We start from the raw sequence: 23337 nt of genomic DNA, 5'->3' as shown, positions 1-23337 counted from the left end.
CAGTCCTAGGTCTTTCATCTCGAACTCAGCAGCAAGCTCCCTCTTACATTGATGAATGAGAGGGTCATCACCTGTCAGGAAGAGGTCGTCCACATACAACACTAGAATGAGAGGCTTTCCTTCCTCAACCTTAAAGTAAAGGTTTGGATCAGCATTGCTTCAAGTGAAGCCCAGCTTCATCAAGTAACTATCCATCCTCTCATACCAAGCTCTGGGTGCTTGCTTTAACCCATAGAGGGCTTTCTTCAACCTGCAGACATAAGTGTCTCGATCTTGAACTTCAAATCCTAGAGGTTGTTCTACATACACCTCTTCCTTTATTGCACCATGCAGAAAAGCAGTCTTGACATCCATCTGATGAAGACTCCATCCTTGCGTAGCAGCAAGGGCTATGATGGATCGGATGGTGGTATATCGAGCCACAGGTGCAAATATATCGTCATAGTCAATTCCTTCCTTTTGAGAGAAGCCACGGGCAACAAATCTTGCCTTAAACTTTTCAGCACTCCCATCAGATCCATGTTTAATCTTTTAGAGCCATTTAGCGGTGACAACAGATTTGTCCTTCGGTCTCGGGACCACATCCCAGACATCATTCTTCATAATAGCCTCATATTCTTCATGCATAGCATCCTTCCAGACTTGATGCTTGATGGCTTCTTCAAAAGATCCAGGTTCAGATTGTATAATAGTACTCATGGCAGCTAGATACCCTTGGTATCTACACGGCTTCTTGCTTTCTCGGAATGTTCCCCTTGGGGCAACATGACCCTCAGCATCTTCGAGGGTGTCCCTGAGCCATGATGGCCTCTTTCCTAGAGAAGGGGAAGGATCAATAGGGTCCATTGGCTCTTCAACATCAGGCATAGTCTCATCCTGGGGTTCTTCCAGATTTCCAGGTCTTTCTTCATGGTTTTCTTCAGATCTAGGAAGATCTACTACTTTCTTCAGGGAAGCATCTTCGTCAAAAGTGACATCATGGCTTATCTCTACTTCCCTTTGACCAGGTACATAGACTCTATATGCCTTAGAAGTCTCACTGTAGCCCACAAACATTCCTTTCTTCCCAGTAGCGTCCAGCTTACTTCTCTTTTCTTTCGGCACATGAAAATAGACAGGACATCCAAAAATTCTAAAATGTGAGACATCAGGTTTCTTACCAGAGAAAACCTCTTCGGGAGTTTTGGAGTCCAAAGCGGAATGAGGGCATCGGTTTTGAATGTACACAGCAGTATTTGCAGCTTCTCCCCACAGAAACTTTGGAAGACCCTGGTCACATAGCATGGCACGGGCAGCTTCCACAATAGTCCTATTCTTGCGTTCAGCAACACCATTCTGCTCAGGAGTATATGCAGTGGTAGTCTCCCTCTTAATGCCAGCTTCTCTGCAAAAGTCTTTGAACTCATTTGACTCATATTCAGTGCCATTGTCAGTCCTCAAAATCTTGATCTTCTTTCCGGTCATATTTTCCACCAAGGCTTTGAAGGTACGGAACCACATGGAAGCCTCATCCTTCTTCTTCAAGAAGTATATCCAGGTTTTGCGAGAGAAGTCATCAGTAAATGTCATATAGTAAGAACATCCCCCCAGGGATGTTACAGGCAACATACCGGAAAGATCAGAATGGACCAGTTGCAATATCTCAGATGTCTTTGTGACACTTGAGGGGAAAGGTCCCCTTGTATGTTTTCCTTCAGCACAGCCCTTACATACACCTTTATGATTATTTCCAAAATCAGGCATCGCTGTCACCACCTTCCTTGCTTCGGGAAGAGCCTTGTAATGAAGGTGTCCAAATCTTCGGTGCCATAGTTCGGTTTGACGGATAGTATCACAAGTCATAGCTCCCAACGGACTCCCTCCAACCTGGTAGAGTGTACCAACTCTAAAACCAATTGAGATAGCTTCCTTGAAGCTCTTCTTCCACATGAGTACCTTTCCATCAGAGAAAGTTACATTGAATCCTTTGTCTTCCATGGCAGATACAGACACAAGGTTCTTCTTCAATTTGGGTACATAGAGTACATCTTGTAGATGGAGGACTTGTCCTTGAGACAAGTGGAGGGTCACAGTCCCGGTCCCTTTCACAGGATAAGTGGCATTATCCCCAAGGGTAATTTCTAGATTAGTATCCCTTTCAACCATGTCAGAAAGTGCTTCCTTGAATCCGGTGATGTGTCTTGAGGCACCACTATCGATTAGCCAGACATCCATAGTGTCGGGCGGAGATGCAGCTGAGAGAGCAGATATTAGAATATACTCATTTCTTTTATCAACAACATTAGACTCCTCATACCTGGTATTTCTGGTCCTTTTAGAAGGTGGAGGGTTTCCTTCAAAGTGAGCCTTCCTCTTTCCTTTGGATTTGTCATTTCTTTGATTCCCATTCCTTCGGTTGTTGTTGTTGTCGTCACTATCGGGAGAATTCTTCTGGAAGGGGCATTCTCTAGCATAGTGTGCAGTCCTATGGCAGGTGAAACATTTTCCCTTCTTCTTTTGAGTCTTAGTCCTTCCTTTGTCCTTGGAACCACCAGAGTTCTTCTTTCGGGAATGAGCAACATAGGCAGCATTTCTTTCATTATCAAATTCCTTCATCCTTGTTTCTTCTTGCATACATCTAGACAGAAGCTCATCAAAGTTAGGGATGGAATTATTGTTGAGAATGGTAGTTGTGAATACTTGCCATTCATATGGAAGTCCTCCAAGTGCGGTGAGAACCATCTCACGATCAGCTATTGTCTCCCCAATAGCTAGCAGATTGTTCCTGGTTTCGGTCAACTTCATAAAGAAAGTTTGAATAGACTCGTCTCGGCCCTTCTTCATATTCTTCAACTTGTTCTTGAGGAATAGCACTTGGTTCACATTGTTTACTCGGAACATAAGTATTAGTTTGTCATACATCTCCTTGGATGTGCCTAGTTCAGATATGTAGGCAACCAGACTCTTATTTATGGATTCCCTGATCAGCAGTTTTGCTCTGATTTCTCCCTTCTTATACTTGTGTTTAACAGCAGCAGAGGCATTTGATGGAGGTTCTTGAATCTTCCCTGTCACATGATCTAGGAGATCATGATCTTCTAATTTGAGATCTAATAACATCTTCCAGGCATGGAAGTCATCACTTCCAGTCAGCTTGTCATTCTCCCTGAATTCAAGCTTAGAGGAATCCATTTCCTTCGATGATGATTGCTATAGATAGAGTTTGTCTTCACCTCAGCTCTGATACCATGTAAAGTTTTGTAGATGTTCTATGCTAAGAGCAATTTCACTTTTCTCACAGCAATCATACAAGTAGATAAGCAAAATGCAGATAGAACATATAAGCAGATCTTACAGAAGACAAATCAGAAACAAGAAAAATGTATGTGTTTGTTTCGGCGGTCAACAGGATGCTTCAACCAGCAAAGTCTCCTTTGGTCAGCCAGCCCAACATGTGTCACAACAACCCTCCAACCAGTAGATGAGTCAACCCAAGTCAGTTCTACAAAAGTCAACGCTGTCCTGAAAAGTCAACGCAGGGGCAGCAAGCTAAAAGTCAACGCAGCAGCAAAACGGTCAACCCTTTGACCTCGATTTTTGTGCTAGGTAGTATGGCCTTCAAAAATCGAACCTCCCACAAGTTTTCAGCTTTTTTGGACCAAGCGTTGACCAAAGTCAACGCTGGTCAAACTTCTGCGAAACCCTAGCAGCAGAAACCCTAGCAGCAGAAAAATCCTCTTCGTCCTTCCCACGTGTGGCTGAAATTCGTCCTCCAGGTAGCTCGTACTTTTAGGATGAGAGAGGAAGATGTGAGTTGTTTTTGTGATCAAATTCTCTCCAACTTTTCCTGTATATATATATCCATCAATGAGGGTGTGTGACACATCTGTTGGGCATGTGAGCCTACATTACAAAACTGGCTGACCTTTGCACATATAATTTATTAAGAATAATAAATTCAAAATATAAGTTCTGCTCATCGGATTAAGACTATTTTTATATGGATTTTACACCTCTCAGAAAGAGGAATCCAACAAAAATATTAGCCTCTTAATCTGAGCATCAGAACATGGAGTTTGGACCTAGTTGTCCAAATTTAACAAAATGTACCACAAAATGCAACAAATGGTCGGGACATAAAAATTTTAGCACTTGGGGAAAATTCGTACATGAGCTTTACCCCCTATCACTATGGTCATCAACCTAGTTCCTAGGGTCCCCTATGAGTGCCTTCTGCATCATTAAGGAACCCATGATTGTCCCAACCCTTGGTGGGCGATGAACTGCCCAACCTTAATGGAGTAATCATTGCTACATCATACACATCATGCTCTCATCCGTTGGAGCCCTAAGCAGTAATAAAAAGAAAAATCAATAAAAGACAAAAAGGCATATGAAGAAGGGTGGAAAAACAAAGGCTGAGGTAACTCGTGTACCACGATTGCTCCCTCTTACATCCATACACTCAATATGTTGTTCTTCTTTCATCATAGCTACCCTTGTACCATGGCATGTGGCTTGGAGCCTTCCCTATTGCCCCGCTCCATTCCATCATCACTTCACATGACACCTGCCATTTGATAGATATACCGTGGACATGTCACTCCCTTAGATGTTGAAACAACCTAATAGGGTCCTTTGTTAACCTCTCTTGTCGAGCAAGGTAACACCTATACATTCTAAAGCCCATTTGGAAGGGCATGCCACTATGAAGTGTCCACTTTTGCCCTTGATTAGCAAGCTTATTTACTTCATTACACTAATGGATTGTTGTATTGGAAGGTAAGAAGAGGCATTGGATCTTATACAGGATTGCATGTGGGTCTTTGTCTTAGACTTGGCCTCCCTATATGGGATCCAAGCCCTCTAGAGGGTCATAATGGCACTTGTAGTGTGAGCATTGAGAGCCATGGGTCTCCACCACATCAGGGCATTAATTGCTACACCATGGGCTTCTTCAACACCAAACATTGCTCGTTTGTGCCCTAGTGATCCAGAGACAATGATGCACTTGGACCACGTTGCCCAACTGGCCATACATTTGCATCCAACACTTGGCAACTGATCTAGGGTCCAGATGAGGTTTTGTATTATTGAGAGAGACACAGGAGGGCATGTATTATCTTCCATCCCTCACTGATGGAGCCTCGACTTGTTATTGAGCCACTAGAGACCCATGAGACCATTGATTATGCCCCACAACAACTTGGGAGCACCACAGGATGTTTTTCTTGGAAATCAAGGGGCCACCCCTTGATCACCAGTTTTGGAGCCTTCCTCTTCATCATGGCACTTTGAGGACTCATTCAGGCCTTCCAACGACCCTCTTGACCATTATTCTATCATTTCGGCTAGCTTTGGATGGCTTATTTTTCACTTATTGAGCTATTTGGTGGGCTTGTCACCAAAAGAGATGTTATTTTCACATTAAAATATTATTAGGGGCTTAATTAGGCCAAATTAGACAAATTTGAACTTGAGGAGCCTCATATAAATAGAAGAGGCCTCATTTGTATTGTTCATCATCACTTGGATTTCGATCTCTCTTGTAAAAGAATTCAGACCTGCAATTGTTGGATGAAATTGGATGTTTGGATGCATTTTGATGTATGGAAAATTTCGCTATCTTGTCTTGGAGCTTCTCTTTGCAATGTTGATGGATGGATATATTCTCATTATCTTGTAAGTGCCTTTTGATGCTATATTTTTACATTGTTACATGTCTAATGTATGGAATATCATGTCATGATCTTGAATGTGCCCTAATTTAATGTGAATTTTTGAGAACACTGGGATTATTGGATGTATTGGACGCATTACTCATACATAATGATGAATGGATGTTCCTAGAGGCCTGTTTTGCACATTGAAACCTTGAAACTCCACAAGTCATTGTCAATGAAGTATAAATATCTATTGTAGTTGTGTCGCTGCCTCCTTTTAGGGCTAGCGAAGTTGCATAGATCTCCTTGGTAGAGCGAATTTCTTAAATCAAGGTAATTCTTGACTCCATTTCTCCCAATTGATAAGGCACTAGGTCTGGGATCCTTGGTGATCATATCCTCATCGAAAAATCATTTATTCTCACCTTATCTCTCCTCCTATTTCTTTGTCCCTTCAAGGATAGGTAGCCTCTCTAGGGCTTGGTATGAAATTCATTTGGAGTGAGCTCTTGCAACACCAATTGAACAAGGTTCTACGTTGGTGTTTCCTCTAGCTCTGCTCCAAATTTCACGCAATTCTCATGGTTGCATCTCGAGATAATTGATGTCGTAGCTAGTGTACTGAGTGGGAACCTTTGAAGCTACTTTGACTTGGGGATTCCTTGAAGGTTTGTAATTTAGTAGCATATCATTCGAAACCTTTTCTCTTGACTGTATTGACCTTGGATGAACTCCTATCCCGTGATGTACCTCAACCATATGTCAAATATAGTCTTTCTTCCAACGGTTTTTTCGTGGAAAGCCATTCTAGCTTCTCCCAAAGCTCACACCTCAATTGAGCCTTTCCATTGAATGCACCATCCTTGCCTCACTTCAAACTCTAGTATAGATACATTAATCAAAAGTGAGGATACTTGGGACTCCTCCCGTCGGTGAAAATACGAGAAGAGAAGGCAACATAGGCTGTGGTGACAATGGGCCTTTGCCCCAAATTATTGTTGTGCCCTCTAGCTTTAGCCTACCAACTAGGTCTGTTAGTTTGTGCAGCAACACAACCGTACCGATTTCAAAATCTTCCAAAAGTTTCTAGGTTTTGTGCAACTTAAAGGCCCACCTTATGATGCGCACGATAGAAACATATGGCCCTCTTTTGCCTTTTTTTGGCACAGTTATATGCTTTCGTCTATTTTGATGCTTCATTATGTCTTTTTCATATTTAGGTCAGATACATTATCTTTGTGAGATGCTTAACTACTTTAATTGGATGTACCTTGCATATTGATATTGATGATTTGTCTTCCAGTCCAATTGGGAGCATATGGTCACCTAGAGACATTAGTAAAATCTCAATTTCTTAGAGTCATGGAATTATTGTATATTATTTTTATTTTTAACCTGGTACTTTAGAAGAAAAGGACCATTTTGATCCATTATGTAATCTTAAAGGATTATGGATTATGTCTTCGTGATGCATGCATGTTTAATATCAAGTTATAATAAGTTCTTTGCTTCTGGGACACATGCAGTCCCATTTTTTTAGTCTCACTTGTTGATTCATAGTTGACAAATGAGCGTCTAAATTTAGAAGTTATGAGATGAGAGAGTTGTCTCTTAAAAATCGCCCTTTGTTATTTTTGCAGGTTATACATTCCTTTGATGCTGAAGCTGAAGGTGAACTAAGCGTTTCTGTTGGCGATTATGTTGTTGTTCGCCAGGTTTGTTGATCTTATTCTGTTTGATTTTCGAATTTTTTTTGTTTTTTTAGCATATTATGCAAATGCACCTTTTCTTCTTAATTTCGTCTCAGCATTATTCATAACTGGTTTTATTTTAGTTATATTATCTTTAAGATATTTATCATGAAAGAAAAGAAATTATATTAATATTCACAAATGACCAAATTAAGTCAATAGGACTCAAAATTACATCAAGAAATGATGGTTATGTGGGAGTGGCTAAGGCATCTCCTAAAAAGGAGAGTTTTTCATGCACATGTTAATGTAGCTTTCAAAGTTAAGAATGATACATCTTTTTATTGTTAATAATAAGTACTTTTGTTTAGTTCTAAAGGCTCAATTATAATGAATGGAAATTTTATTTGCCAGATAGAGCTTTTAATCATGCAACTTATTTGTTTTTGGAGGAAAACCTAGCACACAAACTCCTGAGCACTTCAAACAGATGAATATTATCATCTTGAAATGGGACAACCTAGTCATGAGGCTAGGAAGCAGTCCTACAATAAATTATCCAAGGAAAATGGAAGCATGTTGGGTAATTGTATTACCCGAATGGTCGATTCTGTGAATTTCTAATAGAGCCTCAAATCTAAATATACAATGATTAGCTCTAGCTTCATTTTGTGAATTTAAAGAATCAGGATACCATCTATCCAAGGCTTATATTTATAGTTATTGAAAATGGAGTCAGAGTTGCTAAATATTTAATAATTGGAGCTAAATAATTACAAACTCTGTTATAACTAGGCAATATTTATAAACTTGGCCTGGAATTTTGTGTTGCATATTTTTCATATAAGAATTATGTGAGTTTTGTTGTGTTATGAACTATGCATAAAAAGGCCTCAACTTGCTAACCTTTATTTTCTTGCATTCATTATAGCTTCGTGGTTTCACTTGCATTTCCATATTGACATTTTTGGAATGATCGTTAGAATTGATTATTGTCAAGATTATTAGGACAAAATCTTGCAGTGTTACACAAAGATATTACATGATTCTCTACTTTGGTTCAATCTTGAAATGACGTTTCCATGTTGTAAGGGTTATGCATGGCCCTTTAGGAACCGCAATCTTCCTTTCAAAATCATGTTGACATCCTCTTTCCGTGAAAGAAAATTTTAAAAAAGCCATTTTAATGACATAAGACTTGTTTGTTTCTTGTAAATCAAGGGTTGTAGTCTCTGTGGCAAGGAATCCAAGATGAATTGAGTTTCAATTTCTCCTATAAACTTTCTTACCTAAGCTTGACCCCTGTAATTTTGCACATTTTTCTTTGCATCTAAGTTTTTGAGATTGTTTCTAATTTGATTGTTAGTGGGAATTTTTGGTATTTGGCTTTTGTTGTTAGGGATGGTTTAGGATGTTGCTGTTTGTATCTCAGGCATGTGTTTTTGCATAGGACTATGTGTTTAGGCATGTAGAAGTTGCCCAAGATATCCTTAGAACACTTTCTCTAGTGTGAGCAAGTTGCTATTGTAATTAAGCCTAAGTCTAACTTAGGAAAAACACATAATTATTATGTTGGTTTATTGTGCTAACGTAAACTTAAGCATAGTAAATTATTTACTTTAGTGATTATGTTTTAAACTCATCCCTTGATTTCATGTGAGGTAAGATCTAATCTTGGCCATCAATCACGTTGGAGATTAGGGTTGGGATTTAGCTCGATATAAAGTTATAAAAGCAAGGCTAAGGAGAAGGAGAAGAGACACCATACAACAACAAAATATTGAGAGATACATCTAGTGAGTGTGTTGGGCTTGAGGAAGGGGGAAACAAGGAGATTCATATCAGCCAAGGAGGGCTTAATCAGCTGGATCAGATCCAATTGTTGTATGTGTTAGCACTTTGTAATTTCTGAGGTTGTGAAAGAAGCCATAGAGGTAACCACAAAACCACTTTGGAGCTTAGGATCTAGCCTTCCTAAACTTAGAGAGGGATCTCTTTGTCAGATTTAACTTTATTGTATTTGTAATTTTAGGCTAGTTATGAGAGTTTAGAGTTTGATTTTAAAATTGATTTGGTTGATTAAATGCCTGAAACTTCCATTGGGCTATGGAGTCTACAAACTTAACGTGGATCTGTCTCAGATTTTCAAAGGAGTTTCATAGGGCAAGGTAGCTGAACTAACTGGATCTTTTAGATTTAAATGAAATGTAATGGAAGAAGAGAAATAAGTTCAATTAAGCAAAAGAGCAGTTAAGAATTCTTTAACTTAATATTAGAGGAAAACATTTAAATTATCCACAGCCAGAATCAGAGTGTATCTTTCAACAAACGCTGTTCATCAACTTTCTGTAATATAATTCAGATTTGAGAACACAAGTATGGAAACAAAGGAATAAACACATAGATAATGAGAGAAGCACTTCACCAAATAGTCCAACACATGAATCCTGTGAAGAATGTCCTTTTTATTACTGATTAGCCCATCAAATGGAAAAGGTACAATAGCTTTCTGGAATGCAAAAATCAACCCTTATTACTTCAAAAAGAGAAGCATTTATAAGTTTATTTACAAAATAAACTATCAACTTGATCAAGATGTATTTTAGGAATATCTAAACCAATTCTATCTATTTGTTACAAATTATAGGAAAATTAAAACTGCTTAGATTGGTGGCCCTAGCTTTGTGGAACTGCTGAATATTTGGCCCTCGAATTTCTGTTGCGCTATTGGGTCTGTGTTGGAAAAACAAAATCATCTTCTCACTCCAGTAACTCACACAATTTATCCCAACATTGTTCACTAGGGATAGACATCTTGAGTAACTTTCTGTAGACCTCGTCCACTTCAGTATATTTGGCAAAAGTTGGCTTGGAAATAAAGATGTGCTTGATTTCATATTGGATGTCTAAATCATATGTCAATGCTTCTAAAAATTCTTTCCTTGTTATACTGCCTTTCACTCCTGCAAACTTAGTACTATCTTTAGCAATGGTCATCAATTTCTGGCTATAATCTGGCCATGTGCTGAGCTTGTCATTTATCACTAGTAAACTAGGAAGTCCCTTATCGTAGAGGACTTCCAATTTGTTGAAGAACCTCTGTACACAGATGTCCAGAACTTGACATTTTTCTTCCAGCTGCTTGATCAAATTTCTTTTAGTTAACACCTTCTTTACCTCTAGTATTGTCTCAGTCCTGTCCTCAATCTCTAGTTCTTCTAGCTCCTGCTTGTTTTTGGAATTGAGGAACTTAATGAGCTCTGTAGCTTCACTTGGTTTATCACCCAGCTGCTCTTTGATATGTTCAATAGCTTCATTAGATTTCTCAATTAATTCCTTCTACTCAAATATGATCTGTATAGATGGCCATATTTCTATCATGGCTTCGTTTATCCTTTTCCATATGTTCTCCTTAACCTGGGCTAGAGTATTACCCATGACAATTTCCTTCTCTATCTATTGCATTCTTTGGGTAAGCCTCTAGGATTTTTGCAGCTTTGTTAGGAGAGAATTTTCATATCTGGTGTTGTATTCTTGTAGGACTTTTACATCCTCTCGCAGCTTTTTTATTTCTTCTCCTTGTATTGACATATTTTCCATAGATTGAGCCAGTTTGATAGAACCATCTGTAGTTGAAGTAAGGGTTGTAGAGGTGGATGCTCCTGCTGTTGTAGTTGATGTAGAAAGGCCTGTTTGAAGTATTGATGCAAGAGGCACTGCATCAAGAGGTACCAAAGTGAGCTGAGAATTCTGCTTTCTCCTTGATGAGTTTGTCCATTTCTGCTTCCATTTCCTTTATCTGAGCATTCTACTCCATGATGAGCATGAGCATATTTTCTTTCTGACTTTCCAATTCTCCCATCTCCTTAGCTTGAGGATCTTCAGTAGCTGGCAGTTTTAATTGTTTTCTAAGAGAAGCAATGTCAACATTTTTCTTTTTGATGATTTCTTCCACTGCCTTTATGTTGCTTGGATCATACCCTGCTTTAATAACTAGATCTTCTAAGGATTTTATTCTATTATCCTTAGCCAAAGAAGAAATCTTCTCAAGCTTTAGCTGTGATTGAATGTTACTTAAAGATACCTGCAATTTGGAAGCAGTTATTGCAGTCTATGTGAATGTGGAGTAAACCATCTCTCCAGTTTGCCTATGCATGTCCATCTGGTCCAAAGGATGGACATCCTTTGCCTCAAACTCAAATGTGCTTTGCTTGTAATCTGCTGCTGATTGTGGATGGGGGACCTGTGCTTGCAAGAATGCCATCTGCATTCTCCCTTTTTCTGTGTCAAATGCTGACATGAGCCTATGTTGAGTGGTGGAAGTTTGCTTCCAAAACTGTGTGTAGGTGTTGTGCTTGAGGGCTTCATTTCTTTGCTTGATCTCTTTGTACTTTTCAAAAATATTTAATTCTTTCTGCTTCTAGACAATTTCTGATGCTGGAGTGTTTTTTGGATTGCCCTGTGAAAATGATGAAGTTGGGGACCCTGTAGATATATCCTCTGAATGTGTCTGAAACAATAGACCTTTCATAACTATTGTAGCTGGTCCTTGTTCTTCTTCTTGTTCTGCAAACCATGTTGTAGGATTCTTCCTGGCTTTCTTTGTGTAAATCTTGAACTCCTTGGATGAGACCTCTGTGACTGAAGGTGAGTCCTCTTCTCTTGGTCTTTTCTCTGTCTTTTCCTAAGGAATAGGAGTATGTGAAGTGGTCCTCTGCAGAAGCTGCTCCTCTGCCTCTTGTAAAGTGTTCTCTTCCCACTGATCCTGGTTCATATATTTTTCAATTTCTGGTCTCTGAGTATGCACATATGGTGTAGTCTTCTGCTCCATCCTAAGCTTTGAAATTATTTGAAATGGGTCATATGACCAGGTAAAGCTTAGGGGAAATTTCATCTGTTTTAGAATTTCCTCTGCTTCCTGCCTTGCTGTCCTACTGTTATACTCTTATTTCAGTGTAATTCTGGTACAAGTACCAGTCACCTGTCTTTGCTTTCTCACTGAGGTGTAAAGTCTTCTGGATTTCTTGACTGACCCTGGGTTCTGTCTAACTAGTCAATAAACAAGTCGCTGGATGCACAAACTGATCTATGAAGTCTTTGAAAGCATATTCCTCTAAATTTCTTCTTAGAATGGAGGTCCAAAATATAACTGATTGTGGCTCCCCCTGGGAATTTGTCTTCTTGAAAAAATAAAAATAGGTACATTAAAACAAAAGCATATCTGAACATTCCTTCAGTTTGGAGTTTAAGGAATTGTTCATGGATCCTATCAGCAAGAAATTGGCTGAAATCAAACATAACTGAGGGATTATCTTCAGTGGAAAATATTGATAGAAAACCTAAGATGGGTTCATCTACCCATTCATTAGAATAGTAACCTAATAAGTAGGAGAGCATTGATATGATTTGTTTGGCTCTTTCTGGAAACATTGAAGAGGGATAGGGAGGGTTTTTCTTGGGCAACTGTGTATCTTCAGGTAGGAAAATCTCAAAAATTCTAGCCCTTCGGGAAAAATCTAGCTTTTGGTATAATTCATTTAGGGCTTCTATTGAAAAAGGGGTAGAGGCACTATTTTGAGGAATGTGCATCATCTGTTGGATGGACTAAGGGGTAATTGCAAACAAAATTTCACCTATGGGGGCTATAATGGCTCTCTGATTTGGTATGTAGTTAGATCTGCATTTGAGGATGAATTCCAGAAAATAGTGTGCTTGGGGAAACATATAGAGGGGTAGATTTGATTCCTAGAGGTCTATTTCATCACTTTGGTTAAGATAAAGATCTTTGAGCCAATTGTGCAACTCGAAAAAATCGAATTCACACTTTGGTTCTGTTGTAGCGGCTGCAACACCCTCCAAAATTTTGGCCTGCATCCAATTTCGTAGCGTCCCTTGAGTTTTTACTTGATGTTTGCAAGCACGCGGGCTCACCCCGTGGGCTCGTGTTGAGTCGTTGCACCCTCTTTGCTTGACCGTTCAACGGACAACTTTTTGCATGTTGGTCACAATGTCATGCTTGAAACCATGTTTTGGTCATGCACAAGATCTTCACTTCGTGTGTACATGGTGTGTTTGCTATGTAAACATCCATCGCACTCATACATGAAGTTGTATGCACTGTCGCACAAGCGTCGTCGCGGTTGTGCAACGATCTATCGCAAGCGTCGCGCTTGTCGCTCACACCGTCGGTCAGTCATGTTGAGCATATGTTGATGGTTTGAGGCGTCTTGTCGTCAAGTCATGTGAGTGTGTGTTTGCAAGGTCGCGTATGCACGAATTCACTTGCTTACACACTTAGTCATTTCGCTGAAGTTCTGGCGATCGGATCACTCTCTAACAGCCAAACCTCCACCTTGCAATTGACTCGACTGACTGTCACTCAGAACAACGCAAAATTGTCCAACAAGCGATTTCAATCTGCTGCGCTCACAAGCTGATCAACCAACCCTCCTGCTTGTCAACCAAAGAGTTTGACCGGGCAGTCACCCCAGGACTCACTTCCCTCAAAAATTGCACAGAACCTGCAGACCTTGCCTGTTCCACTGACTGAGGAAATTGCGCAGACAAGCCGGACATACATCCAGTGCTCGTCCCTCTCTCCCCTAAAAAATTGTGCAGTTTTTCCAGCCAGCCACCTAGTTAGTCGACTGACTGCTCACCCAAAAAATTGTGCAGATTTCATGAGCAAACCCCTTAGCAACCCAACATCCCCACTTAGCTCAGAAACTGCGCAAAGGTTTTCAACCGGTTAGCCTCCCAACAATTGCGCGGTTTTTGTCTCTAGCAACCTTGCAGCCCGTTGCCAGCTCCCTCCAGGAATTGTGTAGTTTTTGCTGCCAAGCCATCCCGCAGCCCGCTGCTAGCTCCCTCCAGGAATTGCGCAGTTTTTGCTGCCAAGCCTCCTGAAGCCCGTAGCTAGCTCCCTCTAGGAATTGCACAGTTTTTGCTGCCAAGGCCCTCTGCTGCCCGAACTGCTTCCCTCCAGAAATTGCATAGATCTACCCTCTAGCCGAGCCAGATCCCGTGGACAGTCACTGCTGATCCGGATTGTCCATCTTAGTTCCCCAGTGACCTCTGCGCAATTTTCACCAGCAGTGCCCAAAGCTTGCATCCCAGCTTGAAACTTGCCTCGCGCAGTTTCGCAGCCTTGTCCTCTCTCCTGGTCACCTGCATCTGAAAGCGAACAACCATGCATCATGGTAGACTATGAGGTTTATGGATTTGATGTCGTCTCATCATGAGTGATTGCAGATACAGGTACATGAATAAACATGACGCGACGATAGATGGGATGAACAAGGAGAGTACATGCAAAAGGACATGTTCGCGAATAGACGAACGAACGATGCATGCAAGGAGATGTGTTCGTGAATGGACGAACAAACGATGCATGTGAGGAGATGTGTTCATGAACGAACAACCATGCAAGGATGTGTTCGCAGACGGACGGATAGACGAATGAATGAACATGCGAGTAGATATTTTCGCGAACGGACAGACATGTCAAGCATGCCAAAATATAAGCGAGGAGCAACACGCACATGCAACATCAAGCAAACCCAATGACCATCGAGGACTCCGCACACCTTGCCATGCGGAGGTGAAGCTGTGATACACCAAGAGGACATCCATCACTCAGCAGCACTGCAGCTCAACATGCACACTAGCAGCAACATGAACATACCAACACTGTCATGTCGAGTTGTGTCATGAGTCATGTCGGCCACATCACTACTGTGGGCCATATTGTGTAAATCAATGTAATGTAACGTGGAATTCCAAGAGACCCACATGTAATCTGAAGAGTCATGTAAAGTTGAAAAGTCATGAAAGTCAAACAATCATGAGGGAAGTCGAAAAGTCACAAGGGCCAGTTTTACCCTTGGCTATAGATAACCCTCATTTGTACATGCAAAATACTTTTCACCTTGGCTATTCGCACATAGCCTTGAGAGTCTATAATCTTTTCTTTGAGGAGCGAGTAGTGGCTCCAACGCCCCACCACGGGGTTAGTGATGTATGGTGTATCGATGTGTCTTGGAACTTTCGCTTAATTCAGAAGCTTGATAATATGCCAACACGTTTTCACACGTGTTGTAAATGTTTGTAAGATTAATTTTGAAAACTTGTAATACATGTTGCTTTAAAATGTGTTAAACAATTGAACTCATTCAGTTGTTCTAATACATATCTTTATGAAAATGTGTTGTATAAGTTGTTAATGATGTCCTGCCCGTGTTGGTTACCTCCCCAGACATCAGATAGAACCTTTCACATAAACTTGTTATAACGACTGTTGCACTCGCTTGGATTTTCCCGCTTGGTGTTGTACACGCTATCTAACCTTGTGTGTTGTGACTGCTGCATCCGTGTGGATTTCTCGGAAGCTGTGCATGTCCTGATGTGTTGTGTGTCTCTGACAGAGTTGGGACTTCCTCCCTTCTGATCGGAGACTCACTCCCACCCTCTCTCTTTGCGGTGAAAGAATCTTGACACAAGTAACACTAGCACTCACCAGACACGCAAACCTCGCTGTTTGAAGACAAAGAAGACCTCCCTCATGTGCTAACAAGCAAGAGCTAAGGCAAACATTTAAGATAATGGCAACCGGGCCATCATATTGGATGGGACCCCCACACCAAACAGTGTGAGGTCTAGTTGGGACTTCATACCGGGGTGATACCCTGAATGTTGGCGGTCTAACACCGTCAACAGGTTTTGAGATCTTATAATCTCGGTCGACCAGGGGAAAATGATCCAGGTCAATGGGGGGAGGGATCATGGGATTCTCAGCACTGGTGGTAGTTTGACTTTTGGGAGCCATATCCAGAAATGTGAGGAATAGAAAGATAGGAGAATTTAGGGAATTGACTGGAAAAACCTGAAAACCAAAGGTTACTTGTAATGACGATGATGATTTGGCCAATGGTAGTCCTCTGCTCGTATCCAGTCGGACAAATGGGAAAATTGTGAAGTTTAACACCTGTAGAGTTCAGAGACAACGAAGGGAAAAAATGCGGGAAACTCTGGTGTTTTTATGGTTGATAATTTGTCCGTTGCAGGCGCGAGGACATTAGAGAGATTAACGATAATTTAATTGGGGGAATAAATGCTTAACGGTTAGGGGATAGGGGGACATGTGTCATGGAGGGAGTGGTAGAATAGGCACGGGGAACGTTGGCGGGAAGGAATGGTGGTGAGGCAGTTTTTTGGGGGGGGGTGTGAGTGGTATGCAGTATGGTGGGGGGGGGGGTGTGAAAGAACGAGGGGGTGACATGGAGGCATGGGGCTAGACGGGGAAACCGCCTTTTTGGACCCCCCCTCTACTGATAAAGATAGACGAGGCAGGGGGGGTGAAAGGCCCTGGGAGCCGTTGATTTAGTCGCCGATGACAATCCATGGTTGGATGGGGCGCGAGGTTTAACCAAATACGACAAAACGATTTTTGTCTTTTGCGACTTTACAATATGAACTCCAAACTTTGGATAAACTTATATTTGGCGCCAAGCATAAGACGACCCGAAATATTAATTTTTTTAATGTCCACCTCTTTGATCTCCATTTTCCTCTAGACTAGGGTAATTTTGACTAACCAAGGGTGCATTTAGAGGGGCCAACCCTTGTTTTATTTTCTTTAAAAGGGAAAATCATCTAATCTAATTGCAACCTAACCCTAGTAATTCATTGATCCAGATTAAATTGTTGGATCAATTTATTCACCTAATCTACCTAACTATTTTTAGCCAAGATTACACAGTTTGGCTAATTTATTCTCTAACCTAATTAACAGAAATTGAAACTTGTTTGATCATGATTACACTGTATGACCCAAACAATGACTCAGGGTTGTGGCATTTTAAACAAGCTGCACACAACAATCAATTTATTCTAGAAAATCAAAGCATTTATCTAGTAGTGGCATTTGAATTTGCATCACTTTTAGTTCTATTTTTTTATGGGGTTCTTTTCATCCATTTTTTTTCTATTCCATTTTTTATATATACCCTCTTTTCATTTTTTATTTTTATTTATATTTTTTTGGAAATCATTTGCAATATACAATATTATTTACAATTGGATATACTGAAAGAAAACATTCAATCATCATTTGATCCTATGAATCATAGGACCCTAACAGTATGCATTTCCTCAATTAGTCCATTTTCTTAGGATGGGAGCCCAAATAAGTTTTGAAGAATTTAATGAAGAACTGTGATTGGGTAGGATTTGTTGTGTCATCTATTTCATGATTGAGATTGGTATGTTTTTCTTTCGCTATTTTTTTGTGTGTTAGGAACCTAGATATGCAATTTATTAGTAGATCTGTAATATCCTAGGAATTAAGTGCTAGGTGCTAGGTTTGTAGAAGTCTAACATGGTATTAGAGCGCTAAACTCTGAAGAGTACCAATCTCTGAATCATATGTGCCTTGTTTGTACAGGATCACTGGGACTAGGTTCAACCATGATTGTACAAGGTAGGAATTTTCTTTTAAAAAGGGGCCAAGATCACAGAATTCCAAGATCGTACCATATAACTGTGGCTACCGAAAAGCACTTTTTTTAAGGAGGGTTGAATTCATTTGAGTTAGAGGCAAATAAGAAAATAAAAAAAATAAAAAAACAAGGGTAGAGTTGGCGGCTGAGTGGCTGACAGGCTAGTCACACCATGTCGTTGGGCGCAAGGGAGGATAGGAGCTTCCAACTGCATAGGGTTGACTAGCCGCCGTATGCGGAGGTGTTGGACAACGACATAAAGTAGCGGTTGACGAGACAAGTTCGGTTGATGCAGAGGAAGAATCGACTATAGAGATGCAATAGGTCAATGAGAAATAGTGATGAGTCAAGAGATAATGTAGCTTTTTTCGTGTGACATAGCTACAAGCATGTGGGGGCGGGCTGAGGAAGTCAGGTGGTTTGGGGTTGTGGACAAAGCTCGAGCAAGAGGAAGAGTAGACGATAGTGGAGAAGAACCATGGGCTACTGAGGCAATTTTGAATGTGTAGGCGACAGTAGGAAAGCATCAACTAGTCACCAACCCAGTTGGCTAACAAGTTGACAAAGGAAATGCGGGCACAATCGCAGGCTATGGAGAGATAGGGGGTCGATGAGGGTCAAAGCGACAATCGAAGGCAACATCCAATTAGTGGTAGTAGAGGTTGAAAGACTACCATAACAAACGATTGACAACATAGGAAAAGATGGTAGAAGTCAGATTGGATGACCAACATCAGGCATAGGACAGGGTCCCCAGTGCAAGAGAAACCTCCAACAACAGAGTCACCAAGCCTGCATGGGAAACAACCATGAGAGGGTCGCAGATAGTGGATTGTGTAGTCTTTGGAGGTGGGTGAGGCGCAAAGGAGGCAGAGCTTGAGAGTAGATGAGTAGGAGTGCGAATAAAATCTAGAACTATCAAAGCAGTTGGACAAGCGACAAGCGGAGAAAAGGGTCAAGGCCATTGAGTAGCGACTACCATATTGCAGTGTCAAGAGCCAATTAGTAGACAATGCAAAACAAAAGTAAATCAGGGTGGAGTAACAAAACAAGAATTGCTGCACGACATGTGAAATGTGCAAATTGCACATGGAGCAGTGTCATTGGCAAAGGTCAGTCCTCAGAGTGAGAGAGAGAGACTATACCAATTAGGGCATGATAGTCAATGGCATCAATTGATCTGAGTTATGAGGTCAAGTTTTATGGGGCTTACAACTTTAGTCCAGGGAAAGAGATGATGGTGATGGATCTCAAGGAGAACAACCTGTGGGAGTTTGCAAAGACCCAGGTTACAACTCCTACAAATGCTACAACTCTGGTGGCGCACGAATTGAAATACATGAAGGTCATATGTATCATCATGGATGGCGTGAAAGATCATGTGATTCCTCACATATCAGGGAAGAATAGTGCCCATGAGATGTAGATCGCTTTGATGAAACTATATCAGAGTGAAAATTAGAATTGGAAAATGGTGTTGAGGGAGAACCTTAGGAACACCAAAATGATTGAATTAGATATTGTGGCATAATACCTCACAAGCATTTAGCAAGTTCAAGATGAGCTTGGAGTTGTTGGGGTAGCCTTGCTAGATGATGAGCTTGTAAGAACCAGTGTTGCACTAATCGCGATTTTAAACTGATAAAATCGTAAAATCGCGATTTTCTAAATTTGCGCGGTATAATCGGCCGATAAAAACGAATGTTTTTTTTGGCCCGATTTTTATGAAAAAATCACGATTTTTTGGGAAAAAATGAGGGATTTTTTTTTTTGTTGTTTTATGAGGATGAGGTGACCCAAGCTACCCCTGTCACCAGTAGAGGACATGGTCTACCTCCTGTAGCTCCTAGTTCTTCAGCTTCTAGAGCACAACAAAGTCTACTGCCAACTCCACCGACATCTACAACTAGAGGGGCAAAGGAAATTAATAGTATTAGACTTTAGTTATTTGGTTCATTTCATTGTATATGACATTATGACTCCTGATATGAGATACATTATTATATTTTTTGTTGATATTTTGAGGCTGAGTTGGGAGTCATGAGTCAGGACTTACTATGCAGGACATGATTCATTGTTATGTGTGATGTGGCACTAGAAATGATATTAAACATCTTATATATTAGTTCTTTTATCATATTTATGTGTCAATGTATTTATTTTATGTTGTAGATGCTTTAAATATTAAAAAAATTGAAAAAAATGAATATTTTTGTATGTTATGATTTTTCCCCAATTTTTACTGATTTTTTCCTGATTTTTACAAATTTTTTCGATTTTTTCCTTGCGCCGATTTAATCCCGATAACGATTAGTGCAACATTGGTAAGAACAACCTTGAGCGGGTTCTCAAAACCTTGGGCTACCTTTGTGATAGACGTTCTAGAAGGAGAAAAACTACTAGATTTGAATAGATTGTGGGCTGACTTCACCCGGAAGGACACTTGGGAGAAAAAATTGTTTGGAGGATAGTAGAAGAGTGGGGATGACGAAAGCCTTGCTTTTTCTAGTCGGGCAACGAGGAACAAAGGTATGAGTAGTAGGGGTGAGGAGACAACCTCACAACCCAAGAAGGACTTAACTAAGGTCAATTGTTTTTCCTGTTGTAAGATGGGACACTGTGCTTCACTGTGTTTGGAAAGGAAGAAAGAGGGAAAGGGTATGCAACCAGTGCTAGTTGCATCAATAGAAGCTCAGGAGGAGTTTTTGAGGAAGTTCGAGATCGAATTTGTACTTGTTTCTTACCTTGCCAAAGGCACATTACAAGTGGGTGTGTTGCTGCTAGACAACAGAGCCACAAGGCATATGATAGGAACACAGGAAAAAATTGATAGCTTGACCGAGTGGGACTCAAAACTGCACATGGAGTTTGATTATGATGCCAAACATGTAGTAAAAGGGGTTGGAATTTGTGTAGATCAGATCTAAGTGATGTGACCTTCTTTTTTGCATCTTCAGAGAATAGTTCTACCAGCTTATCATATATATCTCTTTGATGTCTTCAATACTGCTATATGAGGGGACCTTTCATAAGAATCGCTTTCCATGTATTCAAAGGAGACCTTTCCATTGATATGTTCATTGAATTTACTTTCTATGGGGACTATGTCTATCCTCCTTTTCCATGCAAGGAATTTCAATGACCAAACCAGCTTATAGATCTCCTTGCAAAACGAAATCATTTTACCAAATTTGATTGTAGAATGAAAGATACTTACTTGACAAGTGAAGATGAAATCTTCAACTTGATCACTTTGATGGTGGATGAAGAAGATGTATTAGTTCCTTCCTTTTGGATGATCTTCTTCCAAATGAAAAGCCCTTCTTCACTAAAGGAGATTGCTCCTTTTATGATGTCAATGCCTTTAGATCTAGCTTCTAGGGTCTCCAAGATGATGTGGTCTTAGTCCTAGAAATGCTTCTCTTGGATGTTTATAGCTTGGACTGCCTTGCTTTGCAGATCTCTTCATCTTGATGAGGTTCTTTGTGGTCTTTTGCTAAGGACTCAAGATCCAACACTCTTGGTGATGTAGACTATTAGTTACCTTGATTTGATGATCCCAAGATGCCTTTTGAAGTAGACTTTCTTCTTCAATGTAGATCTCGATTTCACTTGATATCCTTTAACTTACTTTGATGTCGTCCTTGAAACTCGATCCTTGAGTGTCTCTTTGATAAAATGCCCTACCTTGACTTTGACACCTTAGCTCTGATACCATGTTGAGAAATCTAGGGCATTAGCATTGGGTGATTCTCTTCGATTAATAACTGCTTGTGAATGCTTTTTAATTTCTTTAGATTAGAATCTTCTTCTTTCTTAGATTATTAGTGTTCTTCTTCATCAAATAGTAACCAATGCACGAACATAAATAGACAAGGGACACAAAATGTAGGCTATGAGCAAGGGCCAAAACCTCTCACTCTTTAAGGGGAAAACCTGCACAAATTCTTCTTATAGAGATTCCAATTGATGAATACCAAGACCAAGACCCTTGACCTATTAGCCACTCCAAGACCAATACACACGTTCTCTAGTCAATCCTCTTCTTGGCTCCTCTTCCTCTGAGATCTTCATCATTGCCTTGATACCGAGATCTACATCACTGCCTTGACAACACTGTTTTCTTCACCGAGCCCTTATCATTGAGATGATACTCCGTTACAATAGTATCACCAACAAATTGTGCTTTCCTTTCTTCACTTGATGTTACACCGAGACAAAGAGACTCGTCACTGTAAGGTAGCACCTCACTCTCCCTTTATTCATCCAAATTTCTTAACTTTGATTTGTCTTGCTGCCATTGTGATCCGAGCTTTAGAGGGATCTAATTTCCCTTCAATACTTTGTCATCCCAAACTGCCTTATTATATGTTACTGCCCATCCGAAATACAAAGAGACATCCGAACTGCCTTCTCTGTGGAGATTCAAACTGTGCACTGTAATCTTCCATCCGAATTCAGAGTGAGATCCAAATTCCTATTTTTTGAGATCAATTCTTACTGTCCCTTCATTTATTAGCTGTCCCTTCCATCTAACTTGTCTCTGTAATACCCATCCGAAAAACTAAGAGAGATCTGAAATCTGAACTGTGGAAAATGCGGATACCTTACATGCCTATATATAGTAGTCTGCCCATACATGTAAGCCGACATGTATTCAACGACGGGATGTGTCTCTTAATTGTGAGCCGACATGAGTTTGTTGTTCCTTCTTGAAGACGACATGAAGAGCTTGTCATTGGAGGGCTATTTTATAGTCCTATAGACTAGAATACATTTGACATATGCTCAAGAAGAGCTCTTCATACATGACATTAATTCTTTTTGACTTTAATGAGAAATCTTAAGGCTCTCAATGGGAGCCATTAGATAAAATCTCTTGCTCATGAAACCCATGAAGCAAGGCATTACAAAAATAATTTTATTATCTTCTTTTCATCATTTACAAAGATCATAATTACATGTCATTATGAAGACCGAACCTAGTTACACTTTTCAACACTCCCTTTTAACTAGGGAGGCATTCATAATGGTACTTGGTCATTCTCAATTTGAAGAATTTCTCATAAGAAGAATCGGATTGGTAACCCATCTGTCTAGCATCATATCAACCAACGTTGTCACATAGGAAGGCCTTGACTAATATCTCTAGCCACATGATCAGAGCACAATTCTGGCGAGACCAATGATTCGTAGACACCATAATCATTGTCTCTTATGGTACATACTCCACCTGAGTGTTCACAGAGTATGAACTACGTTGGACTATTCTTATATTGGATAGGCAGTCCTCAAAGAATATCGGTCCACGACTACTCTTATCTTGGATGCCCTATCTCATCCTCAAAGAGTATCGGATTCTAGATGATTACCGAATGCTCCATTCTGTCTTCCTAGGTGAAGACTAGAATGATGTGTCTATCTCTCCCTTTCAATTAGGGAGGACATATCAATTCCACTATTGAAATGTACTCATTCCCATGGAAGGAATGTACCTAAGCTCCCTCT

At 40.3% G+C, this 23337-nt stretch overlaps 1 protein-coding gene across 5 annotated transcripts in view; it reads left to right on the top strand.

The window, feature by feature from the left end:
* LOC149253592 (SH3 domain-containing protein 2-like) overlaps positions 1 to 23337 on the top strand; it is a 244958-nt gene that overhangs the window by 187795 nt on the left and 33826 nt on the right. For all 5 annotated transcript variants that reach the window (XM_089459982.1, XM_089459981.1, XM_089459979.1 and 2 more), the window contains exon 10: positions 7283 to 7357. In XM_089459982.1, the coding sequence (XP_089316108.1) occupies positions 7283 to 7357 (75 nt within the window). The remainder of the gene's footprint in view (positions 1 to 7282; positions 7358 to 23337) is intronic.

Source organism: Pinus tabuliformis, chromosome 7 (genome assembly GCF_031772625.1).
Source record: "Pinus tabuliformis cultivar Carrire ecotype Pingquan chromosome 7, CPIR1, whole genome shotgun sequence".
Taxonomy (NCBI): domain Eukaryota; kingdom Viridiplantae; phylum Streptophyta; class Pinopsida; order Pinales; family Pinaceae; genus Pinus; species Pinus tabuliformis.
The sequence above is the reverse complement of the archived record's forward strand: the minus strand, read 5'-3'. Positions and strand labels throughout refer to the sequence as shown.